General features: G+C 36.1%; 1 protein-coding gene across 2 annotated transcripts in view; it reads right to left on the bottom strand.

Annotated features, from left to right (window-relative positions):
• Positions 1-19315, bottom strand: part of NBEAL1 (neurobeachin like 1) — a 178415-nt gene that overhangs the window by 149493 nt on the left and 9607 nt on the right. For both annotated transcript variants that reach the window (XM_049712339.1, XM_049712338.1), the window contains exons 2-3: positions 11223-11314; positions 6220-6381 (exon numbers count right to left, since the gene is read on the bottom strand). In XM_049712339.1, coding sequence (XP_049568296.1) covers positions 6220-6381; positions 11223-11314 — 254 coding nt within the window. The remainder of the gene's footprint in view (positions 1-6219; positions 6382-11222; positions 11315-19315) is intronic.

Below are 19315 nucleotides of genomic sequence, written 5' to 3'. Positions count from 1 at the left end.
TTTTTTAACCACACAACGAAGCTTGCAGGATCTTGGTTCCCAGGCCGGGAGTTGGGATCCTGTGGTGGGAGCTCCAAGTCCAAACCGCTGGACTAATGAGAAACTTAAACCCCAGGGAACATTCATCGGAGTGAGGCCCCCGGGAGGTCCTCATCTCAGCACCAAGACCCGGCTCTATCCAACTGCCTGCAAACTCCAGTGCTGGATGTCTCAGGCCAAACAACCAGGAAGACAGGAATACAGCACCACCCATTAAAAGAAAAAAAAAAGAAACGACAAAAAAATATGTTACAGATGAAGGAGTAAGGTAAATACTTACAAGACCAAATAAATGAAGATGAAATAGGCAACCTACCTGAAAAAGAATTCAGAGTAATGATAGTAAAGATGATCCAAAATCTCGGAAACAGAATGGAGAAAATACAAGAAACATTTAACAAGGATCTAGAAGAACTAAAGAGCAAACAAACAGTGATGAACAACACAGTTACTGAAATTAAAAATACTCTAGAAGGAATCAATAGCAGAATAACTGGGGTAGAAGAACAGATAAATGAGCTGGAAGATAAAATGGTAAAAATAACTGCCAGGGAGCAGAATAAAGAAAAAAGAATGAAAAGAACTGAGGACAGTCTCAGAGACCTCTGGGACAACATTAAATGCACCAACATTCGAATTTTAGGGATCCCAGAAGAAGAAGAGAAAAAGAATGGGTCTGAGAAAATATTTGAAGAGATCAGAGTCGAAAACATCCCTAGCATGGGAAAGTAAACAGTCAGTCAAGTCCAGGAAGCACACAGAGTACCATACAGGAAAAACATGCTGAAACACATATTAATCATAGAGAAACATGCCGAAACACATACTAATCAAACTATCAAAAATTAAGTATGAAGAAAAAGTACTAAAAGCAGCAGGAAAAGCAACAAATAACATACAAGGGGGAATCCCCATAAGGTTAACAGCTGATCTTTTAGCAGAAACTCAGCAAAAGAGAAGGGAATGGCAGGACATATTTAAAGTCATGAAAGGGAAAAAACCTACAAGATTACTCTACCCAGCAAGGATGTCATTAAGATTCGATGGAGAAATTAAAACCTTTAGGGATACGCAAAGGTTAAGAGAATTCAGGACCACCAAACCAGCTTTACAACAAATGCTAAAGGATCTCTAGGCAGGAAACACAAGGGAAGGAAAAGACCTACAATAACAAACCCAAAACAATTAAGAAAATGGTCATAGGAACATACATATCGATAATTACCTTAAGTGTAAATGGATTCAGTGCTCCAACCAAAAGACACAGACTAGCTGAATGGATACAAAAACAAGACCCGTGTATATGCTGTCCACAAGAGACCCACTTCAGACCAAGGGACACATACAGAATGAAAGTGAGGGGATGGAAAAAGATATTCCATGCAAATGGAAATCAAAAGAAAGCTGGAGTAGCAATTCTCATATCGGACAAAACAGACTTTAAAATAAAGACTATTACAAGAGACAAAGAAGGACACTACATAATGATCAAGGGATCAATCCAAGAAGACATAACAACTGTAAATATTTATGCACCCAACATAGGAGCACCTCAATACATAAGGCAAATGCTGACAGCCATAAAAGGGGAAATGGATGGTAACACAATAATAGTAAGGGACTTTAACACCCCACTTTCACCAATGGACAGATCATCCAAAATGAAAATAAATAAGAAAACACAAGCTTTAAATGACACATTAAATGAGACAGACTTAATTGATATTTATAGGACATTCCATCCAAAAACAACAGAATACACTTTCTTCTCAAGGGCTTATGGAACATCCTCCAGGATAGACCAGATCTTGGGTCATAAATCAAGCCTTGGTAAATTTAAGAAAACTGAAATTGTATCAAGTATCTTTTCCGACCACAACGCTATGAGACTAGATATCAATTAAAGGAAAAAAACTGTAAAAAATACAAACACATGGAGGTTAAACAATATGCTACTAAATAACCAAGAGATCACTGAAGAAATCAAAGAGGAAATCAAAAAATACCTAGAAACAAATGACAATGAAAACATGATGACCCAAAACCTATGGGATGCAGCAACAGGAGTTCTAAGAGGGAAGTTTATAGCAATACAACCCTACCTCAAGAAACAAGAAAAATCTCAAATAAACAACCTAACCTTACACCTAAAGCAATTAGAGAAAGAAGAAAAAACCCCAAAGTTAGCAGAAGGAAAGAAATCATAAAGATCAGATCAGAAATAAATGAAAAAGGAATGAAGGAAACAATAGCAAAGATCTATAAAACAAAAAGCTGGTTCTTTGAGAAGATAAACAAAATTGATAAACCATAAGCCAGACTCATCAAGAAAAAAAGGGAGGGCTTCCCTGGTGGCACAGTGGTTGAGAATCTGCCTGCCAATGCAGGGGACACGGGTTTGAGCCCTGGTCTGGGAAGATCCCACATGCCGTGGAGCAACTGGGCCCGTGAGCCACAACTACTGAGCCTATGCATCTGGAGCCTGTGCTCTGCAACAAGAGAGGCCATGGCAGTGACAGGCCCGCACATCGCGATGAAGAGTGGCCCCCACTCGCCGCAAAATGGATTAAAGACCTAAATGTAAGGCCAAACATTATAGAACTCTTAGAGGAAAACATGGGCAGAACACTCTATGACATAAATCACAGCAAGATCCTTTTTGACTCACCTCCTAGAGAAATGGAAATAAAAACAAAAATAAACAAATGGGACCTAATGAAACTTAAAAGCTTTTGCACAGAAAAGGAAACCATAAACAAGACAAAAAGAGAACCCTCAGAATGGGAGAAAATATTTGCAAAGGAAGCAAATGACAGAGGATAAATCTCCAAAATATACAAGCAGCTCATGAAGCTCAATATTAAAAAAACAACCCAATCCAAAAATGGGCAGAAGACCTAAACAGACATTTCCACAAAGAAGATATACAGATTGCTAACAAACACATGAAAAGGTGCTCAATATCACTAATCATTAGAGAAATGCAAATCAAAACTACAATGAGGTATCACCTCACACCAGTCAGAATGGCCAAAATCAAAAAATCTATAAACAACAAATGCTGGAGAGCGTGTGGAGGAAAGGAAACCCTCTTGCACTGTTCGTAGGAATGTAAATTGATACAGCCACTATGAAGAACAGTATAGAGGTTCCTTAAAAAACTAAAAATAGAACTACTATATTACCCAGCAATCCCACTCCTGGGCATATACCTTGAGAAAACCATAATTCAAAAAGAGTCATGTACCACAATGTTCAATGCAGCACTATTTATAATAGCCAGGACATGGAAGCAACCTAAGTGTCCATCGACAGATGAATGGATAAAGAAGATGTGGCACATATAAACAATGGAATATTAGTCAGCCATAAAAAAAATGAAATTGAGTTATTTGTAGTGAGGTGGATGGACCTAGAGTCTGTCATACAGACTCTGTCATACAGTGAAGTAAGTCAGAAAGAGAAAAACAAATACCGTATCCTAACACATATATATGGAATCTAAAAAAAAATGGTTCTGATGAGCCTAGGAGCAGGACAGGAATAAAGACACAGACGTAGAGAATGGACTTGAGGACACGGGGTTGGGGAAGGGTAACCTGGGATGAATTGAGAGAATAACACTGACATATATACACTACCAAATGTAAAATCGATAGCTAGTGGGAAGCAGCTACCTAGCACAGGGAGATCAGCTCAGTGCTTTGAGACCACCTAGGGGGTAGGATAAGGAGGGTGAGAGGGAGACGTAAGAGGGAGGGGATATGGGGATATACGTAGGCACATAGCTGATTTACTTTGTTATACAGCAGAAAGTAACGCAACATTGTAAAGCAATTAATACTCAAAGATGTTAAAAATAAATAAAATAAAAGGTAAAATATAATGTAATAAAAGTATATATGATATAACAAAGGTATTACACTAGCAAAAAGATATAACAATTATGAACATTTACGTATCTAATGACAGACCATCAAAACATATGAAGCAAATACTGACAGAATTGAAGAGAGAAACATATAGTTCTTCCATAATAGCTGGAGAATTCAATACCTCATCCACAATAATGGATAAAACAACTAGATAGAAGATAAGTAAAGCAACAGAGGACTTAACACAGTAAATCTAATAGCTCTAAGAAACATATACAGGTGACTCTACCCAAGAACAGAACAAACATTCTTCTCAAGTGCACTTGGGACATTTTACAAGATAGACACTATATTAGGCCACAAATTAAGTCTCAACAGATTTAAAATGACAGATATCATACAAAGTATCTTCTCTAACCGCAGCAGGATGAAGTTAAAAATCAGTAACATAAAGAGAACTGAAAAATTCACAAAACTGTGTAAATTAACAAAAATACTTTAAAATAATCAATGGATCAAAGAAGAAACCCACAAGGGAAATTAGAAAATACTTAAGATGAATGAAAAGGAAAACATTACTTACCAAAACTTATGGGAGGCAATGAAAGTGGTGCAAAGGGAGAATTTTATAGGTGTAAGTGCTTACACTAAAAAAAAAGAACAAGAAACCAACTACCTAATATTACAACTTAAGGAATCAGACAAAGATGAACAAACTAAATCCAAAGTTAGCAGAAAGAAGGGAATGATAAAGATCAGAGCAGAGATTAAAATAAATTTTTAAAAATAGAGAAAATCAATGAAAACAAAAATTAGTTCCTTGGAGACATCAACAAAATTGACAAACCTTTAGCTAGATAAACTAAGAAAAAGAGAGACGAATCAGATTACTAACATCAAAAATGAAGTGTGGATATTACTACTGATACTACAGAAATACAGAGGATTATTAAGAGAGTACTATGAACAACTGTACAACAACAAATTGAATAACATAGATGAAATGGACAAATTCCTAGAAACACAAAATCTGCCAAGATTAAACCATGATGAAATAAATAAGCTGAATAGACCTACAACTAGTAAGGAAACTGAATCAGTAATCAAAACTCTCCCAAAAAAGCAGTCCTGGACCTGATGTTTTCACTCATGAAGTCTACAAAACATTTAAAGAAGAACTAATGCCAATCCTTCTCAAATTTTTCTAAAAAACTGAAAAGGAAGGAACACTTTCTGACTCATTTTATGAGGCCAGTATTACCCTGATCCCAAAGCCAAACAAGAGACTACATGAAAACTACAAGCCAACATCCCTTATGAACATTAATGCAAAGATCTTCAACAAAATACTAGCAAAGAGAATTCAACAGTATATTAAAAGTATTACACACTATGACTAAGTGGGATTTATTCCTGTAATGCAAGGATGGTTAAACATATGAAAGCTGATCAATGTAATATGCCATATTAACAGAATAAAGGGGAAAAAAACCCAGATGATCATCTCAATTAATGCAGAAAAGCATTTGACAAAATTCAGCAACCATTCCTGATAACAACACTCAGCAAACTAGGAACAGAAGGAAACTACCTCAACATAATAAAACCTATATATAAAAATTTCACAGCAAATATCATACTAAATGGTAAAAGACTGAAAGCTTTTCCTCTAAGAACAAGAAAAGAAGACAGATTTTAAGAGGCATGTGATGCCCCTAACCCAACGGTTCTCAAATTCTTATATGCAGATTAATGGAACGTGTGAAAATTCAAAATGCCTGCGCTCTTTTGGATCAGAACTTCCATACATAAGGCTCAAACTCTGTATTTCTATTAAGCTTCCCAGTTGACATTTATGCACACCAAAATTTAAGTACCACAGACCTAATCATCTATAAATCTGGAAATATAAGCTATGGAATAATTATACTTTCTTTGGTAAAATTATAAAATGAAAGACTAGAAAAATACATTTCACAAATGATAACGCACAGTATAAAAATGTATATGTACATGTTTATTGGTGAGGACCATATAGAAAATACCAGTGCAATAAATTCTTAAGTAAAAACTCCTGTCATTGTCTTTACTCTAAAGCAATTATTTTTTATCCTGGCTGAATCTCTCTAAGTAGATATAGTAAAAGGCTTTCCAATATAATAACAAACCACAAGCCTATTGCAAAAGCTGTACTCATCCCTAAAAGCTCCATATGAACAACAAACATCATTAATAACTAATAAATGCATTATTAGTTTGCTAATAATTATTTAAAACAGATAACTAGTTTATTTGTACCAGATACCTGCAAAGAACAATGAAGAACTTGATAAGCAAAATTGACAAGGCTTGTTGTTCTTCCTCTAACCCATCTGCCATTTTCTGAACACACTGCAGAAGCTGGGTCCTCAGAACCTGCAGAATATTATCAGGAAGCAGAGATATTCCTGGAGGCACATCATCTACCCTACAATATAAGGGGAACAAAATAAGAAGGGTGTTTAAATACAGGACGAAAATCTGTGGCACTTTAAAGTAACTACATTTTCAGCTCAAATCCTAAAGAAGCTCTTTTAGTCCAGATATTCTGTGCCTTCCTCTCTGCATAGTACCACCAAATGGAGAGTGACATTTTAGAAGATTATTAAAGCAGAGTGGTTAGTCTTACTTCAGAGGAGTCTTACTGAGAAGAGAGAGAAAAAAAGGCTATTTAGTATTTTCAATTGTGCTATTGTTAAAGAAAATATTTAAAATATAAGATTACTTCACCTTCTACTATTTAGAAATACAATGTGTCTATACCATTTCTAAAAGAAACGGTAACTAGCAAATAAAAATGAAGTACCTCTAACTAGTTTAATATCTGTTAACTGCTTTACTAAATAAACAATATTCACCTACCTACAGGGTCCCTAAGCCATCTGATCAGAAGAGGGAGAGAAGAAAACTAGCAAAATGAAAGGAGAAAGATAGAGGTGAATGTAGAACCCCAAGCATGAGCATCAGTAGAAGACTCTTTTAAAGCAATACATCAATATTTTGTGACAGGTGGTTTCTGTGTAAGAAGACAATATGGTTCTTTATGGGCAAAAGCCAATACCAGATGTAACTGGCTCCTTGCATGTGCCTCTCACATTAAAACCCCCTAGATTCAAAGTCAGAAGCCTGCATACTAAGTTCCACCTCTGTAACATGAAGCACTTCATTTAATCTCTGAAGTTCCCTAATCTATAAAACTGTAATATCAGATATCCACCCTATTTCACTGGGCTCTGAAACCAGAAAGTCAATGTGCATTTTCAGCTTTAAAGTATGTAAAGAGGGCTTCCCTGGTGGCGCAGTGGTTGAGAGTCCGCCTGCCAATGCAGGGGACACGGGTTCGTGCCCCGGTCTGGGAGGATCCCACATGCCGCGGAGCGGCTGGGCCCGTGAGCCATGGCCGCTGAGCCTGCACGCCTGGAGCCTGTGCTCTACAACGGGAGAGGCCACGACAGTGAGAGGCCCGCGTGCCGCAAAAAAAAAAAAAACAAAGTATGTAAAGAACTCTAAATATGTAATGCATTTTAAATATACTATCTCTAAAGCCTCAGAATCTTTTCATAAGCCACTGTATTATTTCCCTATCTCTGTTAAGAAAAATGCTCAAATAGCAAAGAAGCACTGTGAAGAGTTCCATGATTAAATGGCAATTATACTTTACAATAGTCTTTTCTTCAGATAATGCTTAACATGAAGTATTAGTACTATGTTTACATTGAGTAAAAGGCATTCACTGTAGACAAAGAAATTTGAAGCATCTTAGCAGTAGTCACATAAACACATATGTAAATATTATTAGCCTCTTCCTGAACCACCCTACAACATAAATTAATAAAGCATTTTATAAAATAAACACAAGTCACAAAGCATACTACCAAGGTTGCCTAATACTATATAATCATGTTCTAAAAATACATGTTTCATTTTAGTCTGGGCATCATTTCACTTGCAGCTTTGGATTCTTTCATTCTCTCTTATTTATAGATGGTATCAGAAACACTCATTTTTATATTTAATTTTTTTTTGGAGAGCTAAAAAGAGGTGATTAGAAAAACCAGAGTTAACTTCAAAATAATAAACATTTAAATATAACTGATTTTCAAGACAAAGTGAAACTATTCCTCCGCACTTTTCCAAAAATGTTAAATCAACAAGCAAGAAGACATTAGATTTCCCAATATTCCATTTTAGTTATTTAAAGGAGTAGTTCCTTTTGTCCTTAATTGTCCCATTTTCTATTTACACACGTTTTGATTTAACTGAGCAGAAAAAAATACTAACTTCTAAAAGAGCAATCTTTTTTTTTTTAACTGACTCTCATTATAAAATTGGGGCTTACTTAGGACATGGCATATAGACAAAGTTGGAATTTTTGGCCTTGTTCCTAATGTGATGAGGATTTAAGAATTTAGAAGAATTTTCCCACCTCTAGGACTTTATTGTCCAAAATTCTAAGCTCCTTTTGCTGAAATATCCCAAACTCCAGAAATCTTTTCCACTCCTCAATTTGCCTAGTCAATGTCTATTGTAAACAGATGCCAATTGTTCTCTCTAAGGTAGGAAAAAGTCCAGCTTAAATTTCAAGGCCTTATAATCTGGTAAAAGCAATCCTTGCCTTCTATTATGAATTCTCTAACTTGGAAATTCTATAAAGTCAGTATACTTTAAATGAGGATTATCTGTGAGTTTCTTATCTTTAAGGTGACTAGACTAGTTTTACAGATCTTACATATAATATTCACTTGAAAAATTGAAAGTTTACTACAAGCAAAATCTAAATTCATGGTTCAGTTTGAAAGACAAAGATATGAAATATAATTTTAAATAAACCAACTAAATCACAAGTAAAAAAACACTCTTGAGATTCTTCATCTTACTTTAAATATAGTGGCAATATAAGTCTACATAGTGTTTTTAGAAATGACCTCCCAAGGAAGGAGACATTTATAATGTATGGATGATAACAAGTGCATCTTACAAAACCCCAAAGCATTCAAAGGCCAAAATCCTGACTCCATAAGATCCTTAGGCTCATGATTTAAAATGAGCTATAAATTTTTAAAATAAAAGCACTCCTAAGTATAACTACAAGAATATTCTTTTATGAGTAGAAATCAATAATACATAATCTTATTTTGAGTTCAAGATTTAATACTGATTTTCAACCTTTATGAACCTGTTACAAATAATCTAATGGGGAAGAACTCTGAAACTGTATTTATAAATACAGTACTTGTGCTTTCTGAGCATAACCATATTGTTTCTTAAGTTCATTGCCTTGGTCCAAAGCGCTAATGATTTTTTTCTCTGAATTATTACAATTACCCCTTAACTGGGCTTCTTGCCTTCAGTCTCAACCCTTTCCAATCCAACCTCCATAATGCCACCAAAGTGACTTTTAAAAAACAAACTTGATCATGATACTCTTTTTTTTTTATATAATTTATTTTATTTATTTATTTTTGGCTATGTTGGGTCTTCGCTGCTGCGCTCAGGCTTTCTCTAGTTGCGGCAAGCGGGGGCTACTCTTGGTTGCAGTGCGCGGGCTTCTCATTGCGGTGGCTTCTCTTGTTGCAGAGCACAGGCTCTAGGCACGTGGACTTCAGTAGTTGTGGCATGTGGGCTCAGCAGTTGTGGCTCGTGAGCTCTAGAGCACAGGCTCAGTAGTTGTGGCACACAGGCTTAGTTGCTCCGCAGCATGTGGGATCTTCCCAGACCAGGGCTCAAACCCATGTCCCCTGCATTGGCAGGCGGATTTGTAACCACTGTGCCACCAGGGAAGTCCCATGATACTCTTATGCAGAAAATTCTTTAGTAGAGCCTTGTATCTTCCATAACAAAAAGTCAAAGTCCATTAGTAATGCATTTGTGGCACTTCATGATCTGGCTCCCATGTGATTCTCCAGGTTCAACTCACCTGTGTCTAAACTCTCACTGCTTACCTCCACCCCCAAACTGCAAATATTTTCGTCCTTGAAGATTTTTAATTCACCAGATACTTTTTCATCCTCAACCACCACCCATTTCTCTCCTCTTCTCTCAACACATCTCTATAAATGGAGTTGCTTTTGCGGCTAAAAGTATGTCCTCATTTCTCCAGCTTTTAACCACAGCAAACCTAACCTCTCTTACCTAGGTCCACAAGATGACTTGAGATACAATATGAACTTTATCTGGGAAGTGGGCCTGGGAACAGTGAGATTGCAGAAACAGATGTAGGCAGAGGAATGGGAGAAAATATTTGTAATTTCACTTATACATTTCCATAAGATGCTAATTTTTCCCTCATGATTTTCAAACCTAGTTTTAAAAAATCCTAAAACTTAACCTCTTCCAAGATGTTTATTTTCCCCTCATTTTATGATTTTCAAACCTAGTTTTTAAAAATCTGAAAACTTAACCTTCTCCAAGATGTTTTCTAAGGCCCTTCTCTAAAGCTAGGAAAAGAAGTATAATAAGTTTCAACTACAATAGAATGCCTGTCATATAATAAAGAAATTTTATGCAAATGAATAAAGTGATGCATGGTGGACCCTTAGATAGTTTCAAAAAAGGGGCTGGCCACGTCTGAATAACTCACCCCCCCCAACTTTCTGGGAGGGGAGAGGAGCTGGAGACTGAGTTCAATCACATGGTCAATGAAGTAATAAGACCCAACAAAACTCTGACACCCAGAGCTCAAAGAGCTTCCTTCTTTGAATGCACTGATGTTCAGGGAGAGCAACATGCCCTGACTCCAAAGGGAGAGAGCATGGAAGCCCTGCATCCAAGACCCTCCCAGGCCCTGTCCTAAATGTATCCTTTATAATAATACTGTAATCATAAGTATAGGACTATCAGTGAGTTCTGTGAGTTAATCTAACAAATTATTGAACCTGAGGGAGTCATGTCAACCCCTAAATTTACAGCCTGTTGATCAGAAATGTTGGTGGCTCCCAAGACTTGCTAACGATGTCTGAAGTGAGGGCAGTCTTGTGGAGGACTTTGCCTTTAACTCATGGGATCTGGCGCTAACTCCAGGTAGTGTCAGAATTGAAATGAATTGCAGGACACCCAGTTGCCAGTGGCTGAACAAAGTAAAGAAGAGGCTTCTAGAAGTCACGTCTAGAATCAGCAAGAAAGACTGCTGTGATCTATCAGAAATGTCTGCCGTGAAAGCAGGGTTATGTGTGTCACATAACTGCCATCCTTGTAATGTCATCAATGAATTTTTTGTACCAAAAATTAACAAACTCACCCAAGGGTAGGAAATTAAGTGTTTCAACATACCTGGTAGGCAGCTTTTCAAAGTCAACATCTAAGAATTGTTCATAGTTAGAAACAAAATTGTCCAACCACAGCTTCAGGTAATCTGGATCTTTCTGAAATAAGAAAACCATTTTAATATTAAGTACATCTTTCAGGAATTTTTTTTAAAAATGCTTTTACTCCTATAGAGCAGATATGAATTGATAAATCTAAAGAAACAATAATATGAAATCTCTAAATGATATACAGAAGACAGATGTGTTGTTTTAAAATGTATATTAAGTATAGTGAACCCATGGCACTCACACAAGGAGCTACAATCTGAAAAATGTCCTATAAGATTCTAAACAATTTGCCCTCCCCTATCTCTGTGGCCTTATCCACTGTCACCCTGTACTATACTGGCTTCCTGGCTGTTACTGGGACATACCAGACATGCTCCCATCTCAGGCCTTTGCAATGGCTGTTTTCTCTACCCAGGACACTCTTCCATCAGATAGCTGAATGACTAATTCCTACATCTTCAAGTCATTCTTTAAATGGCTTATTCTCAATGAGGCCAAATTTTACCACCCTTTCTTAAACGTTCTCACTAACCTTTACCTTCTACCCTATTCTGTTGCCCCACCTCATGGTGCTTTCTCACCTTCTAACATACTGCATAATTTATTTATTTATTAATTTATTATCTGTCATTTCCCCTAGACTGTAGGCTTCACAATTTCAAGGCCTATCTAAGGGCCCACCACAAGTGATTTCTTTTTACTAATGGACACCAAGTGCCTAAAACAGCTCCTGGCATTGACCAGGTGCCCAATGAATTAATGAAAAATATAAAATGCAGAAATAAGATAAAATGGGAGATGGATCATTAACCTAAACATAAAAACTAAAAAATCTTCTAAAACAAAATACAGAATACCTTTGCAACCTTGGGGTAGACAAAGATTTCTTAGCTAGGACACAAAAATCACAAAGCAAAAAAAGAAAAAAATAATAATCTGTCTTAACCAAAATTTAAAACTTTGATTCATCAGAAGACACCATTAAGAAAATGAAAAGGCAAGCCATATGCCAGCTGAAAATATTCTCAGTACATATATCTGACAAAGGACTTGTACCAAGAATATATAAAGAACTCCTATGAATCAATGTAAATAGGACAACTCAATTTAAAAATGAGCAAAAGGTTCAGACATTTCACAAAAGAAGATACACAAATGGGCAAGTAGCATGCAAAAGCATTCTCAACATTATTAGTTATCGAGGGAAATGCAAAATTAAAATGAAATGGAATACCATTACACACCCACTAGAATGGCTAAAATTTAAGACTTTCCATACCAAGTGTTGGTAAAGATGTGGAGTAACTGGAACTCACATTTCTGGTGGGAGTATAAAATGGTATAATCACTTGGAAAACAGTTTGGCAGTTTCTTTTAAACATAAATATACCACATGGCCCAGTCATTCCTCTTAAGAGAAGTGAAAACATATATCCACAAAAACAAGTTGTACAAAAACGTTCATAGAAGATTTATTTTTAATAGCCCCAAACTGGAAACAAACCAAAATTCTATCAACAAGGTTAACTGATGAATTGTGGTATATTCACACAATGGAATGCTATTCTGCAATAACAATGAATGAACTGTTGATACGACAATGAACAGAAATTTCAAAAACATGTTGAGCAAAAGACGCCAGGCATTAAGCATATACACTGTATGATTTCACTTATACAAAGTTCTAGAGCAGGCTATGGTGACAGAAATTAGATCACTGATTGTCTTTCAGAGGACTGACTACAAAGGGGCACAAAGAAAACTTTCCTAGGTAATAGAAATTTTCCATTTGTTTTATTTGGTAGTAGTGACACAAATGTTTGCTTGTATCAAAACTCATCAAATTTGACACTTAAAATCTGTGCATTTTTTTTTAGAAGATGTTGGGGGTAGGAGTTTATTAATTAATTACTTTTGCTGTGTTGGGTCTTCATTTCTGTGCGAAGGCTTTCTCTAGTTGTGGCAAGCGGGGGCCACTCTTCATCGCGGTGCGCGGGCCTCTCACTATCGCGGCCTCTCTTGTTGCGGAGCACAGGCTCCAGACGCGCAGGCTCAGTAGTTGTAGCTCACGGGCCTACTTGCTCCGCGGCATGTGGGATCCTCCCAGACCAGGGCTCGAACCCATGTCCCCTGCATTAGCAGGCAGATTCTCAACCACTGCGTCACCAGGGAAGCCCAAAAATCTGTGCATTTTAAGGTCTGTAAGTTACATCTCAAAGATGATTTGAAAAAAACCATGATTCCTCAGAAATGTCTTTTTAAATATAAATTACATCATTAAAAAAGATGCTCAGGGCTTCCCTGGTGGCGCAGTGGTGGAGAGTCCGCCTGCCGATGCAGGGGACACGGGTGCGTGCCCCGGTCCGGGAGGATCCCACATGCCGCGGAGCGGCTGGGCCCGTGAGCCATGGCCGCTGAGCCTGCGCGTCCGGAGCCAATGATGCTCAAATTTGTTTCCTTCACCTCGTTAACACTTTTTTACTCCAGTCAATTTCAACATGATATCAGGAGTCTTACTTACTCATTAAATATCACTGGTTAGGTACTGCTCTTGGATAAAGGGAACTCAAATAATTTATTTCCCTAAAATAAAAGCATTACACACAAATCAGAATTCCTAACAGAATGTTCCCAGAATATGCAGACTGCTAACCTTTTGTGTATTTATTTTTTCTATTAATATACTGTTCCAAAATCAGATCATAAATTGTTATAATCCACATCATCACTGAGAAGACAGAAATATTTCAGAAAAAGAACTACCTCTTGTGAGAAATTTTCTCAAGGATTTCATTAATTGCTTTTTTCATTTCCAACCAGCACTTCATTCATTCATACATTCATCAGGATAAGACTCCAGAAATACAGGTAGCCGGAGTTTTCCTTATCATGGTTCCTTTTTAATAAAGCAGAGTTTTAATAAACTCTGTAAAAGTTCAGCACAAAACAGTTTATAATGCCATAAAGAATTAATGTATTCCTCCTCATAGTTTATTTAGAAATTCTACCATATCTAGTTCAAAGTCTGAAAGTCAGAGTTACCAAGTGTTTGGTAATTCAGAGTTTGGTAAGTACAGAGTTCTCCTACGAAGTTGAGCAACTAACTATAAAGAAAGAAATGGTACTTAAAGCTGGAAATGTTTTATTTAGTAAGAAGTGAAGCAGTTACATTTTTTTTTGGATTCTGCAATGTGCAAAGTATTATAGCAGGTATTTAAAAAGTGTACATCATCCCATTTACTCCTTACAACCATCTAGAGGTTTCATTTTCCCCATTTTACAGGTTAGAAAAGCAAAGTTCTAAGGATATATAACTTATCCATAGTCATACAGCTAGTCATCAATAGTGCTGGGATTAAAATGCAAAGATATATGAATCCAACTGTGCTCTTTCTACTACACTACACTACACTGTCTTTGAACTGTGAGCAGGAATAAAATGGAGCTTAGTGGACAAAAAGAGGAAAAGAGGAACTAAGGATCAGTAAACTCAAGGCCATAAACAACTTAACACATAAAACAGCCACATTCCACACAGCCTGAGAAAACCCTTAAGAAGATCTATACTTTACTGCCAAAGGCCATAAAAGGAAAAATGTCCACACACCCAGAAACAATATTAATTAAATCTCAAGCTTAGCCACTTTCATGGTTAAGAGAGCTGGATACAATGAAACACCACAGTAGGTTCTATCTCTCCATTTGTATGATATTTATTAACACAACACACAAATGTATTAAGTACTACAGGAGCACTGAGGCCAGATTACATGGATTCTAACCCCTGCTCTGTCACTTTCTTGAACAAGTCACCCTATGTTTGCACAACAGTTTCTTCTATAAAAATGAAGATAATGATAGTAGCTTTCTTTACAGGGTTGTGAAAATTAAATAACCTAGTCAAGGGCACATAGTATATGCTAAGTATAATGTTACTTTTTTTAAAGTTATTAATTTATTTTTAAATTTATTTATTTATTTACTTATTTACTTATGGCTGCATTGGGTTTTCGTTGCTGCGCATGGTCTTTCTCTAGTTGTGGCGAGCGGGGGCTACTCTTCATTGTGGTGCACAGGCTTCTCACTGCAGTGGCTTCTCTTGTTATGGAGCACAGGCTCTAGGCACACGGGCTTCAGTAGTTGTGGCACACGGGCTCAGCAGTTGTGGCTCGCAGGCTCTAGAGCACAGGCTCAGTAGTTGTGGCGCACAGGCTTAGTTGCTCCACGGCATGTGGGATCTTCCTGGACCAGAGATTGAACCCGTGTCCCCTGCATTGGCAGGCGGATTCTTAACCACTGCACCACCAGGGAAGTCCCTAATGCTATTTTTATAACCTATTATGTGCCTAAATTACGGCTCACTCACAAAACAGGAATGTCCTATGCTACACATACACATTTAAATATTTCATGATCCCCTGTGCCACATGATTCTAACTGTATTCTTTTCCTTTCAAATCTCTGCATTTGCTCTCAGTGTAACTTTGGGGAAGTTACTTCATCTCTCTGATCTGTTCTTGATCTATAAAATGAAGGTAATACTTCCCCTCATAGGGCTGTTGAAAGCACTGAATGAGATAATACATGTAAGGCACTCAGCAATACCTGACATTTAGCAAATGCTCAATAAAATAAGCAATTATAAAATAATTAAAATCAACTTTATTGATATGAAATTTGATGAAATTTGATGAAATATTTCATCAAAATATGAAATTTCTGAAACTCATACAACCACAAACCTTATCTTCCTGACTCAATTTCATTAATTTTATCAAAGAACCAACTTTTTATTTGGTTGATCCTTTCTATTATGTTTATTATTAATTTCTGCTCTTTCCAAAAGCATTTTATTAAATGAAATCACAAACATACAAAAAAGGTGGAGAGAATGGTATGACTCAGTTTCAACAACTTTCAAATCATGCGTAACCAATCTTCTTTCACCTATAGCCCCATCCTCTAATGTTACTTTTAAGCAAACCCAGATATCATATTTCATCCACAAATATTTCAATGTATATCCATAAAAGGTATCTTTTAAAATATGACATTATCATATCTAAAAAAATTAGCAGTTCTTTAATATCAGTTGACGTTCAAATTTTCCTGACTTGCTCACAAAAGCCTTTTTTAGATTTTTCTCTTTTTTTTGATGTAGACCATTTTTAAAGTCTTTATTGAATTAGTTACAATATTGCTTCTGTTTTATGTTTTGGTTTTTTGGCCTCGAGGCATGTGGGATCTTAGCTCCCCAACCAGGGATTGAACCCGCACCCCCTGCATTGAAAGGCAAAGTCTTAACCACTGGACCACCAAGGGAAGTCCCACAAATGCCTTTTTTAACCGATAAGATCAGGACCCAAAAAAAGTCCATAAATTGCAAACTGTTGGTATATCTTTTAAGTCTTTTTAAACCTGTAGGTTTCTATTACATTTTTTTTTTTTTTTTGCCCTAATTTATTTGTTGAAGACACTGGGCCATTTGTCATTTAGTATTTCTCGCATTAGGGATTTTGCTGACTGCACATCTTTATGTCATTTAACATGTTCCTCAGTCCTCTGTATTTCCTGCGAAGTAGTAGATCTACAGACTGTCAGATTTAGAGATTTTTTTTTTCCCCAAAAAAACACAACATAGGTGGTGTTATACATGTCCTTCAAAAGATAAATTTCTAGTTATCTCTTACATGATGTTAGAAGCTACCTATTATCTTTTCCTAGATCCAATATTTTATTATGAGTAATTTCTGTAATAAACCTTATAATTTCCTTATACCACCATGACTACTAGAAAGATTTGCAGAAGGAAGAGCTATTAATTTATTTTCAAACTCACTTCCAGATTCTTAATTAAAATTATATCCAGATACAGATTGTATTTATGTCATTCATCCCAAGCTGTTAAATAATGAATAATTTTTATTAAAATTAAACATTCCGTGATACATGTCAACCTTCTTATGTACACTTCCCTCAACAACTGAAAAATAATAAATTTCAGAATTTTCACATCAAAGAAAAAAAGCCCTCACAATTTCCTTCACTCTACTTTGGGCCTATTCTGTTCTTTCCTTGTCTTCTTGAAATGGATGATATATTAATAATATATTCCTACATAACAAATTAAATTTAGGAGCTTGAACAACAAATATCATCTCAGTTTTTCAGGGCCAAGAATTCAAAAACAGCTTAGGTGGGTGGCTGTGGCTCAGCATTTCTCACAAACCTGTAATGAAGATGGAAACTAGGGCTGCAGTCATAGCAAAGCTTGACTGGGCTGAAGGAACTTTCAACTTCACTCACGTGGTGGTTGGCAAGGTTTCAGTTGTCCGCAACATGGGCTTCTCCATAGGGCTGCACACAACATAGCAGCTTGCTTCCCCCAGAGCGAATGATCCAAGGAAAAAAAGAGTAACTGAGATGGAAACAACAGTGTCTTTTCTAATTTCGGAAATGACATACCATCAGTTTTGCCAAATTCTACTGCTCACAGACAAACCCTGATACAATGTAGGAGAGGACTATAAGAGGGTGTGAATACCAGGAGGTAGAGATCTTGAAGGCTGGCTACCACAAATGACTAGTTCATTTATTTTTAGCCTCTTTCTCTAACACATTTATAGCCATAAATTTTCCTAAGTAATGCTATAGGCACCCCCCATTTAGAAGCTCTAAAATGCTTACTTTTATCATTCAGTTCCACCTCCCCGAAATTCTAATTTTCCTTCATTACTTGTTCTTTAATCAAAGGTTTGTTTTCAAGTGTAGTTCATGACTTTTTTTTTTGCTATTTCTTCCTTAGCAACATTTCTTCCTTAACTACATTCGTGTCAGAAAACATACTCTATTTCAATCATCTGAAATTTGTTGAAACTCGCTTTAAGGTCTGTCATATCATCATTTTTGTAAATATGTGTGCTTGAAAGGAATGTATGGGTGTTGTTCTACATAAATCCCTTTTTAAATTTGTTGATCCTATTGATTAAATCTTCTGTATCTTTACTGATTTTTTTCTTTGGTCTGTTCATTCTACCAATTACTGAGAAAAAAATACTAAAATATGATAAATTGAATTAAAAAACTGCCATGATTGTCATATGTTCATTTCTCTGTAGTTCTGTCAATGCTTGCTTCAGAGACTAGGTTATGAGGTACACACAAATTTAAAACTGTTATATTTTCCTGATGAACTGTTGTTTTGCTGAAAATGACTTTATTTCACTTTCCTCTTTGAAAAAATGTCACTTGGTTGGAAATTCTACATTAGTATTTTCTTTAAAGATATCAATCCATTATTCTTTCCCTTCCATCATTATTACTGAAAAATCAGCTATTAATGTGTAATCCCTTTGAAGATAATCTTTTTTTCCTCTGGCAGCTTTTCAGAATTTTCTCTTTCCCTTTGGTTTTCTGCAAAACCACTGTGGTTTCACTATGATGAATCTTGGTATGGAATTTGTTTTATTTTTTCTCCTTGAGTTTTACTAGACTTTCATCAATCCTGGAAAGCTCTCACCTGCAATCTCTTCAAATATTATCATTTGTTTCATGCTTTCTTTACTCTCCTTTTCAGAGTCCAATTAAATATGTGTTAAATGTTTTCATACTATCCTTCAGAACCTTCCATATTTTCCAACTCTTTGACTTCCTAGGATATATTCTAAAAGAATTCTTATGACCTCCCTTCCAACTCTCTAATTCTCTTCAGCTATCTAAACTCGTATCCAATTTATTGGTTTTTAAATATCATTATTGGGATTTCTTTCCTATTTCTAGACATCCTTTTTTTACAACTGCTTTTTATACCATATTTCTCTGATTCTAAGACATATAATTTTTTACATTTTGGGATCTTTGAAATCAAAATGCATCTTATAATTGCTGTCAGAAAGGCTGCTGTTATATTTGTCACTGCCTGTGCAAACCTGGTAACAGGTGTTCATGGTGATGTCCTTTTGCTAGATTTATGTGCACAGCTGGTACTCCAACATGTTGAGATTACCTGCTGTTCAAAATGTCTTCAAAATATTATACTAAATTAATCAG

Source organism: Orcinus orca, chromosome 7 (genome assembly GCF_937001465.1).
Source record: "Orcinus orca chromosome 7, mOrcOrc1.1, whole genome shotgun sequence".
Classification (NCBI taxonomy): Eukaryota; Metazoa; Chordata; class Mammalia; order Artiodactyla; family Delphinidae; genus Orcinus; species Orcinus orca.
Note: the sequence above shows the minus strand (reverse complement) of the source record. Positions and strands in the feature narration are given on the sequence as shown.